General features: G+C 53.9%; 2 protein-coding genes across 3 annotated transcripts; both read left to right on the plus strand.

Annotated features, from left to right (window-relative positions):
• Positions 1–884: 884 nt before the first annotated feature.
• Positions 885–2,608, plus strand: LOC112892445 (expansin-B15-like). Its single transcript, XM_025959610.1, has 4 exons — positions 885–1,125; positions 1,245–1,357; positions 1,525–1,718; positions 2,033–2,608. The coding sequence occupies exons 1-4, from the start codon at positions 954–956 to the stop codon at positions 2,358–2,360; spliced, it is 807 nt and encodes a 268-aa protein (XP_025815395.1). The 5' UTR covers positions 885–953; the 3' UTR covers positions 2,361–2,608.
• Positions 2,609–6,254: 3,646 nt separating this feature from the next.
• Positions 6,255–7,826, plus strand: LOC112901995 (expansin-B11-like). Of its 2 annotated transcripts, none has more exons than XM_025970886.1 (4): positions 6,255–6,594; positions 6,680–6,792; positions 6,893–7,086; positions 7,161–7,826. In XM_025970886.1, exons 1-4 carry the CDS (start codon positions 6,351–6,353, stop codon positions 7,660–7,662), a joined length of 1,053 nt encoding a protein of 350 aa, XP_025826671.1. In that variant the 5' UTR covers positions 6,255–6,350; the 3' UTR covers positions 7,663–7,826. The 2 variants fall into 2 exon arrangements, with proteins under 2 accessions (XP_025826671.1, XP_025826676.1); XM_025970891.1 differs by having other exon boundaries at positions 6,351–6,594; positions 7,183–7,644.
• Positions 7,827–10,070: the final 2,244 nt, after the last annotated feature.

The following is a 10,070-nucleotide window of genomic DNA, read 5'->3' on the forward strand; positions in this document are numbered from 1 at the left end:
AGAATCACGGCTCGAGTGCCGCTTGCGTGCCTGCCGCGGCGGCAGTTCTGACGACGTCGCGGGGCGCGCCCGTGCGTTTCCCAGGGATTCACGGCGCCGGGAGAGTTGAAAATTTTTCATCTCGCGACGCCGATGGCGCGGCGCTCGGCTGACCGGGATTTTGGGGGATGAAGTGGACGGGGCGTGGAGCCGTCTCGGGATGGGCAACGACTAGAGCCTCGTAGGGTCGTCTCTCCAACCGAAATAACGGAAACTGCCGTCCCGTCCTCTTGACGAGGTGCTCTGCCTTCCTGCGTCATTTTTTCCCCTTGTTCGTCGCCGGCTATCAGCTTGATCGGAGGTGCACCGGCTGATCGATCGTCCCAACTGTTTAGCACTCGCCAGTCACCAAATCTGACTCGAGGCGAATGGCTTCGACTCGGGCGAATCGACCCCCAAGACCGCCATGGATGACGCGGTATCCAGATGGAATGAACTGCGGCGGAAACAACTGATCTGTACCACACAATCAACGGACCGGCCCGGCCTGATGCTAATTCTACTGGAGTATCTTCAACTCCTACCGTTCATTTCTCCTAGGATCCGTTGCGATGTGAAGTGCGTGCCGTGCATGGAACACCCCAGCAGAGGAGTAATGAGTCACCGCGGGCCGGGGTAGAAATTAGAATCCCAAATGGGGATTTGCAAATTTCCCCCCACCTTGAATTTCGGACGGATTTGACCCAGCAAAGCCGCGGGCAGTGCCACACCGCAACCCGACAATCAACGGAGTAATTTTAGTGGCTGGGCGATCAATCTCTGCCGTGTACCCGCCACCAACCTCTCCGCTGCGTATAAGTAGACGCCATGAGCAAGCTCGGGAGCGCACACCACCGCCACACGCGGGCAGCACACTCCACTCCACTCCACTGCCCCGCACTCCACCGCTCCGCCTGTCGTCGTGGGCGCCGGCCATGGCTTCCACCAAGACCTGGGCCCTGTCTCGCTTCGTGTTCGCGGCCCTCGCGGCGCTCGCCTGCCTCCTCCGTCCCGGCGCGCCCGTCGAGCTCCACCGCAAGCTCTCCGGCTGGTCCGGCGACGCCGGCGCGACGTGGTACGGCGCGCCCAACGGCGCCGGGAGCGACGGTGCGTGGGCATGCTGTTGATACATGGACGCACACAAATACAATATGTAGTTCGTAGTTCCTGCTGATAATGTAATGCCTGCCCCTCATGCGTGCGTGTCGATCTGTTTCGTTGTGCAGGCGGCGCGTGCGGGTACCAGAACGCCGTCGACCTGCCGCCGTTCGCGTCCATGATCGCCGCCGGCAGCCCGTCCATCTTCCAGAGCGGCAAGGGCTGCGGCTCCTGCTACCAGGTCCGTCCACGCACGGTCGTCGTATGACGACGTGTCTTTCAGTTTCAAGTCGCTTGCCGTTTCAAAAAGGAAAAAAAAGAATCTCGCTTGCAGTATTACTGTACTGCTCACTTAATGACGCCGCCGCCGCCGTTGGGGGGGGGGGGGGGGGCAAAATATTTCCGCAGGTGAGGTGCACTCGGCACGCGGCGTGCTCCGGCAGCCCGGTGACGGTGGTCCTCACCGACGTGTGCCCCGGCGGCGCGTGCCTGAAGGAGCCCGTGCACTTCGACCTGAGCGGCACGGCGTTCGGCGCCATGGCGAAGCCCGGGCAGGCCGACCAGCTCCGCGCCGCCGGCCGCCTCACGATCCAGTACACCCGGTAAGACCAGCTCCGCTAGCTGCAGGCACGTAACCCCGTGCGCGCGCGCACACACCCTGCATGGCTGCATCACTAGCTAGTGTGTACTTGCTTGTGTTCGTGTCGCACACAATGCCTGTAATCGCTTTCGGTGCATTCCGTTGGAACACTAGCTTCTTGTTGTGGCTTCACGCATGCACGTACAGACATTCTCGCGTAGCCTGGACTTCGTGACAGGCCGGCTAGATTCCAGAGCGTCCCTTCCTCGCCCGCTTGTACTCTTGCGCCGTCCATGACCGCGCGCTGCGTTGTGCCTTTTTTTTTTTTGCATGCAGGGTGCCGTGCAACTGGCAGGGGACGGAGATCACGTTCAAGGTGGACGCCGGCTCGAACCCGAACTACCTGGCGGTGCTGGTCGAGTACGAGTCCGGGGACGGCGACCTGCGGTCCGTGGAGCTCATGCAGAGCGGCGGCGCGGCGTGGGCGCAGATGCAGCAGTCCTGGGGCGCGGTGTGGCGGTACGACTCGGGCGCCGCCCTGCGGGCGCCCTTCTCCATCCGCGTCACCTCCGGCTCCGGCAGGACGCTCGTCGCCAGCGACGTGATCCCCGCCGGCTGGACGCCCGGCGCCACGTACCGCTCTGTCGTTAACTTCAACTACTGATCCGACGGGAACAATAATGATGGGTAGATGCGCACGCGCCCGCCCGCCGCCGGTGGCGTGAGCTGCGACGGCGGCGTGGCGCGAGCTTGGTTTATGATTCAAGCTGTGCGTGCGTGGGCGTAAAATTTAACGCCATTAATGTGTTGCCTGGTTCGTGACGTGCGTGCGAATCCGCGCCGTCGTGTATCGCCGGGATGGTGTGTTCGTGTTCGTGAAGTTTGGGTATCAATAAACGTTAGTAGAAGTGAAGTTGCTTGTGTTCATCTCGATCGTCATTTCGCTTTCAGGCGTGCGCAAGCCACGCCCCTTCGTGCCGTGCGTCTTTGAGGGAAGAGCCCACGGGAGTCAGAGCTCATCCCGTCGTCAGAGCCCGTTGGATGCCAAGCGTTGGCCACGCCACCCTTCTTAACAGAAGCGGCGAAGGCGGAGAGCTCTCATCAGTTCGCGTCGCACTCGTGCATGCGCGCGGGTCGCGACGAGCCGCTGCCCAGCGGAGCAAGGCCGCGACGGTACGTGGCGCTGCGGCAACCGCGGGCCCCCATGCCGGGCCCCACGGGCGTGCCCCAAGTCCCGCGTGCCGGCCGCTTCTACTTGTGCCAGGGCCGAAGCCCACGGCGTCGCCATGGCCATCGTCGTCCATGCGCCGGGCCGGCACCTAGAGAACGCGGCTTACCTCTCTGGTCTCTTGGCCGAATTTGGTAACGATCCATCGGCTACGGGTTCCTGTACGCGTCGTTCGGGTCACGTGTTTCGGTGTCTGATAGGTCTTGGCAGGTTTCCCGGCACGGCGTGCGCCGTGACCGGAGACGACGAGGCTCTCTGCTTCTTTCTCCACGCACACGCAGCACAGCCAACGGCCGGCCACCGCCGGGTTGGAGATGGGCCTGGAAACCAGCCCGCTGGCCTGTATTTCATTGGCTCAGATCTGGCCCGTGCGGGTTGCTCCAGGATCCACTCAATGCGAATTTCTCTCTCCCCGACAGGGATGCAACTGGGCCGAGGTGCAGCGACTCGGTGCCACCTATTCCTCATTCCCCTGACGATTGATATTTTTTTTAATCGAAAGTCAGCTTTCCATAAGTCATGAGCGCAGCAGACTTGCTAGCTACCAAATCCTACAGATACAGGAGAACTCAAACCATGCTGCACCAAGCAGGGAAAAAAAAATCCAAGTGTTTTTATGGCCTCCAACACAAGAGACATGAATGTTTGCTATATTATCTTAGTTACAGCTAACTTTTATTAGTATTAAACTTGCTATAGTACTCAGAAATTGAGAACGTGAAGATTATGCCTCTTTCTGCGTTTGAAATACTCCATCGAACTACGAAGACATGTGGCTAGTAGCTGTCAGGTCCGAATTCGTGTTTTTTTAGTACCCGAAGAAACTCAAAACTCCCTGTTGGATTATAATAGATGAAGCTTGAAGAACCGTGTCTATAATATATTTGATTCCTCCATACACCAACGCCTTTCACACTTTCCATCTCGCCTCCAAAGTTCCGATCTCCATAATATACTCTAAACAAGTACAAAAAATAACTTCTTCTTATTTTTCTTACGTAAAACACTATTTGCAATCAGGCACCGGGATTCAGAAGCGTATCAGCTTCAGCAACGGCCAGTAATTTCAGGACAGAATTTCGACAAACGGAAGCGCCGGCAGGAACTCTTGCGACCTCGTGGCAAGATGACGCTGCGAGAATTTTTCAGGACATGTGCTAGTCGGTAGGGCGGCAAGGCGCGGAGCCGCGAGGACGGAACTTTCGGCCCCGATTTCGGCTGCCGCGCGCGGACGCGGGTGCGATTTTGCAGCAGGTTCTGACGCTGTCGGTGGGATTTGGGAAGCTACACGTTGTGCTTCGTGCCCCAGCGCCGGTACCGAGGGACGAGCGCCTCTGCAGTGCTGCAGAGGGACTCGCCGGGAGTCACTGTCCCTCGATTCACGGCGCCGGTGTCAACGCGAGGGGGACGCCGGCCGGGGGATAGGCGAGCACAGAAGCTAACATGGAAACCACAGTTCTTCCTTCCTTTTTAAAGCTTTATACAACCAAAGGCCTCATGCTTAGTGTTTCATTGTAAACAAGGCGTCGGTTTTGATCCCGCGTGATCATAATTCGAACCTTGCTTACAAGAAAAGCTTTATGATACTAGAAAAAGCTAACTCATTTGCTCGGCTTTACAATTAATCCCTAACTGCAAGCAGAAAATTTTGCAGGACACTGTCAAAATCTTGGCACCTTTTTTTTTCAAAAAAAATGTATTTTTTTTTCATACGAGCGCTACAAATGGAGTAACATGATATCACCTAAATTTTTGTGCTGACATGAACTAGTTAAACCAAAGTTGTTTTCGACTCCAGACCAGACTTCCAGGTCTGAAACATTACAAAGCATACACGCTGATTGCTGCAGTCCCATTTCACCCACCGAATCTGATCCAAAGGCAGGTGCAGGGCCTGCGCGCATGTGCCTATGGGGTCACTTCAACTACTACTAAGAATTTCAAAGATTTCGATCATTAGTGTATCTGATATTCTGATTACACCTTTGCGATTCCTTAAAATTATAGAAGATATGACGCAGCGAGATTTGCTCAGCACTACCAGACACCGATCAAAAGTAGAAGCTTGATGTCGTGCAGTGCAGGGCCCGAGGCCGATACTTTGCTTTCTGAACTGTACAGCTCTACGGCATAGCACAGGCCTGCATTCCTCCTGAACACCGCAAAAGATCTGTGTGTGTAGTTGCGAAGGATGCTTGGTAAAGGTGGGTTCGTCGCGATGGCCGACGATCACATGGTGCAAGATCAGATTATTCAGCTACAAATTAGTTGTAAAAAGTCGGCGGAGTTTGCAGACGCAGCAAGCTACAAACATTCTCTTCTTGCTGGCAGAAGAATGGTCGGTTCGTTTTGGCCGATGCATCATCGCTCGTGCGTGACAGGAGAGCTTCGATGGTAAAGAGAGTATTCCAGTTCCCTAAAAAAGAGAGAGCGAGTATTCCGGTTGAAGGACGGCAGAATCATGAACTAGCCAGCCGTGCATTTGACGAAGGATCAAAGGGACGGATCAAACTGGGACCAATGGCCTGCAATTCAGTACTGTGATCCCAACTAACTAACTAACTGACGGGTGATAAGTGCCTGGAGAGATTTCATCTGTTTGTGCGGATCTTGGGTGCTGGAGAAAGTGAATCCATCTCCATCATTCAAGGTCTGGGTTCCTTCAGCTTGGTGTTAACTAGCATTATAATAACCAGGCGATCGCCTTTCGCCAAATTGCTCCTGAAATCACGCTCTGACCAGTGACCACCAACCGCGGCTAGTTCGTTGCTTTATTGTGATTTAACACTTCACCTGCCATTTCCATGATATATAACACGAGCAAAATTTGCACTGGGATGAGCTCGAAATTTATCCAGTTCAAAGTTTATGCGTCCCCTCGCCTCTAAATTCGCTGCTCGCATTTGAATCCTTCTCAGCAATACGACACAATGGTAGCTGAAGTATGCAGCTCATACAATGGGGATCTACGGTTCAGTAGTACTACTAGAAGAAGTTTCGCTCACAAGTACATGCCTTCAGAATTATCAGCACGTGCTTCCAAATCATACAAATTTTTAATAGGCATCGTCCAATTGTACGTGCGTTTTGCATTATTCTATCGCAGCATTATTTGGTAGGCACTGAAGTCTGCAGAATAAGAACTGTACTGTGTATAATGGTTAGTTTAGCCTATCTTTTCTCCGCTCAACACCAACTCATCACGTTCTGCCCGATAATTCGGCCGGCAGGATCCCAATTTTTCTTGCCACGTAGTACTTCCCTATTCCCAGCAGATTGCCTATAAATACCCCACTCGTGGCGGCTCCTGCAACTCACCAAGCAAACACCACTCGAGCTGAGCTCATCTCCTAGCTCACAGCCTCTTCCGAGCTACCAGTGCTTAGCCCAGAAGCAGCAGCAAGCAAGAAGCTTGCGGCAGTAGCGATGGCGAAGTCCTACACCTTACTGTTCGGCGCGCTGGTCGTGCTCGGGCTTCTAGTGAGCCCCATTGCTTGCACCCGCAAGCTCGCCAAGCCAAACAGGCACAGGCGGCCGGCGCACAGGCCGGCAGTGAGGGCCCGCAGCAACCACACCGCTACCCCCTCGGCCTCCTACGCCTACGGCTCCGGCGGCTGGCTGTCCGCCGGCGCGACGTACTACGGCGCGCCCAACGGCGACGGCAGCGACGGTTAGTGCGGTTCCTTATTCTATTGTCTGTCGGTTAGCATTACACGTCGCTTTTGGCATGGAGCGGGGCGAATTTGTATATGCAGGCGGCGCGTGCGGCTACCAGACTGCCGTCGGCCAGCGGCCGTTCTCGTCGATGATCGCCGCCGGGAGCCCGTCTCTGTTCAAGGGAGGCAAGGGATGCGGCGCCTGCTACGAGGTCAGCATTGCACACAGTCTAAAATCTAAACTACATTCATGGTGCAAAGTGGTCGGCGCTGGTGCTAACTGAATGCGTTCATGTGCCGCGCGTAATGCAGGTTAAATGCGACAGCAACCCGGCGTGCTCCGGGCAGCCGGCGACCGTGGTCATCACCGACGAGTGCCCCGCCGGGGTCTGCCTCGCTGAGGCGGCCCACTTCGACATGAGCGGCACCTCCATGGGCGCCATGGCGAAGCCCGGCATGGCCGACAGGCTCCGCGCCGCCGGAATCCTCAAGGTCCAGTACAAGAGGTACGTGCGTGCCTGCTGCTACCTACAGTATTTAGAAGTTCAGAATTCCATCTCAGAACGGAGTTCACATATAGTTACCGCTCTCGTGCGTGGAAGGGTGCCGTGCAAGTACAGCGGCGTGAACATCGCCTTCCAGGTGGACCAGGGCTCCAACCCGTTCTACTTCGAGGTGCTGGTCGAGTTCGAGGACGGCGACGGCGACCTCAGCGCCGTCCACCTGATGGAGGCTGGCTGCAGCACCTGGACGCCGATGGTGCAGAACTGGGGCGCGCTGTGGCGCTACAACTCCAACACCGGCAAGGCGCTGAGGGCGCCATTCTCGATCCGGCTTACCTCCGACTCCGGCAAGGTCCTCGTCGCCAACAACGTCATCCCCGCCAGCTGGAAGGCCGGAGCCACGTACCGCTCCTTGGTGAACTACTCTTAAATGACTGCTCCCAGATCAAGTGGTGTGGACGGGACTGCGTATCGGGGTGTTTGCGAGAGGCGGTGTCAGTCTGTCAGAAGAGAAGCAGGTTAAAGAATCCTGCTGTTCGATTCTTTCCCTCCCTCCACGGTCTCTGCGGCCCCCGGTGATGCGCGTTGCCGTGTACTAGTCGTTGTGTCTATTTTTCTGTACGTGTTTTTTTTCTTTTTTCTTCCTCTCAGTTGTGATGTCGAGGAGAGAAGCAAGCTTGAGCTGCGACTAATGTTGCATGCTGGTGTGTCGGCTATGAAATTGTGTGTGTGTTTTTTTGCCACGCAATCCTTTCGGAGAAATGAATCACTGCTATTTCGTCGCAACCACTACGGGAGAAGCCCACTTTGCCGAGTGTCTGAGACACTCGGCAAAACAACAAAAGCGCTCGGCAAACGCTTTGCCGAGTGTTACACTCGGTAAAGAGGAAACGGCAAAGAAAGGGTCGGCAAAGGCCTCTTTGCCGAGTGTTTTTTATCGGGCACTCGGCAAAGACTTTGCCGAGCGCCTTATCCAGCACTCAGCAAGAAAAATAGACGTGACGGCGGAAAAAACGGTGACGGACATTTGCTGAGCGCCTGAAAAAAGCACTCGGCAAAAATTACGCTCTTTGCCGAGTGCTTGTGTAGGGACACTCGGCAAAGATTATTCGAGTGTCCTGTTCCAGCACTCGGCAAAGCTAACGCTCTTTGCCGAGTGCTGGAGCAGAGATCCTCGGCGAATATTATGCTCTTTGCCGAGTGCTGGAGCAGAGGCACTCGGCAAAGGTTTTTTTTAAACGCCGGTTTTCTTTCTCCCCGAAGCCTCACACAGTTCGCAATAGCCACACAGACGCATCAAACAATCTGATCGACCACAAGTTTTCCAAGAATTTAATGACGAAATTAATGATGATATTAATAAGCAATGAAAAATAGATTTACAAGAGTTCAACGGATAAATTCACAAAGTTCACAAACAATTCTCAAAACCACTGATTACAAGTTCTCAACAAGTTCACAACAAAAGATCATTTGACTAATTTCGGAAACCATCACCAAGTTGGCTAATTACTTTGATTTGGAGATACATGAGGGTCATTTGAGGCCGCCGATTGATTCTGCACAAAGTAGAAGAGATTACATGTGAGATAAGAAAAATAACGATCATATATGACTAAATTTATCCATACTCGTAGGAGTAGAAAACGGATCAGGAGGTGGAGGTGGTGGTCGAGGTGGAGAAAACAACGAAGCTGGCGGAGCAACACCCGTTGCGGCGCCAAGGCTCTGCATGTAAGCAACAATCTCGCTCATCCTTAGCCGCTCGGCCTCACGCTCGGCGCTCATCCTCGCCTCCAAGGCCACACGTAGCCTCCTCTCTTCTTCTAGCTGGTCCTACAAAATTTTCACCCCAATATTACAATAATGCAAAGAAAAGATCTATAATAATCAATAAACGACATATACAGAAATAATAACCTGGAGTTCCTGTATCCAGTACTGTGAAGTGTCCTGCCGAGGTCGTATGGCTGGGCTCGCGCTGGTGCTCCTTGCTCTAATATGAGATAGTGTAGGAGTAGAGGACGCGTCGATTGCGCCGTCGGCAATCCAGTACCGCCCATACTTCTTACCTCCTCCGACCCTCATGACGACTTCACCGTCAAGATCCTCGGTGGTCGGATCATAATCTGGACCATGGACCTCCCTTGCCATCGATGTATACTCACTGAGGCGGCTGTGGGCGGTCACGTTGCTGTATGCCTCTGGCCCGTCCTCCGGGTTGTAGTTGACATCGAACGTCGCCTTTCCCTTGTGGGCTATAGCAAATGCCTTGAAGAGGAAGCAAGGCTGGCCACCATGTGACGACGAATGCGAGAAAACCAGCAAGACAATTAGAAATCATGCATAATTGAGTGTTGGATTAAATAAATAAATTCGCGTACCCATGCTTCTGCATATCCGCTGAGGCTGCGGCTGCCTTGATGGTGTGGTACACCAGGCATCATCAAACGCCGCTCCCGGCAAGCGTTGTGCGACTCCTCCCACTCGTTGGAGCATCACTTTTGCACCATCTGTTGCCAGCACTCGGCATGCGCAGCGCACCAATAAGGAATCATCTACACGACAATAAGTAGATGACATATTAGAAGATTACATTAATCGTACGTAATGTAAAAAGGAATGAATACTTAATGTAAAAAGAATAAACATTAATATTCTATATTTACCTGCAAGTACTGCTCCTTAGTCAACGACATGGTTCTTGCGTCTGTTTTGGTGACCTTCTCTCCAAGGACGGTGGCGTGGAAACTTATAATGGTCTGGAGACGCGCCTCATAGTGCATGTCCACGACTAGTTTCTTACAGCATCTGGTAGCCACCATGTCAACCTTGGCCTCAAACCCATCCTGGCATTTGAAAAAAATCCTGCATGCAAACATGATGTATACCATTCATTATTTCAAGAATTTGCAATGATTGCGATGTATGTAGCACTTACCCATAGCTCCTGCTTCACCCGCTCCGCCTTATTGTTGAATACCCTG

The sequence above is a fragment of the Panicum hallii genome, chromosome 1 (assembly GCF_002211085.1).
Source record: "Panicum hallii strain FIL2 chromosome 1, PHallii_v3.1, whole genome shotgun sequence".
In the NCBI taxonomy this organism is placed as follows: Eukaryota; Viridiplantae; Streptophyta; class Magnoliopsida; order Poales; family Poaceae; genus Panicum; species Panicum hallii.

Coding starts and splice junctions, on each gene's coding strand:
- LOC112892445 (XM_025959610.1), top strand. CDS start 954: ATGGCTTCCACCAAGACCTGGGCCCTGTCTCGCTTCGTGTTCGCGGCC. Junction 1,126..1,244: donor CAACGGCGCCGGGAGCGACG/GTGCGTGGGCAT, acceptor TTCGTTGTGCAG/GCGGCGCGTGCGGGTACCAG. Junction 1,719..2,032: donor CTCACGATCCAGTACACCCG/GTAAGACCAGCT, acceptor TTTTGCATGCAG/GGTGCCGTGCAACTGGCAGG.
- LOC112901995 (XM_025970886.1), top strand. CDS start 6,351: ATGGCGAAGTCCTACACCTTACTGTTCGGCGCGCTGGTCGTGCTCGGG. Junction 6,793..6,892: donor GATGCGGCGCCTGCTACGAG/GTCAGCATTGCA, acceptor CGCGTAATGCAG/GTTAAATGCGACAGCAACCC. Junction 7,087..7,160: donor CTCAAGGTCCAGTACAAGAG/GTACGTGCGTGC, acceptor GTTCACATATAG/TTACCGCTCTCGTGCGTGGA.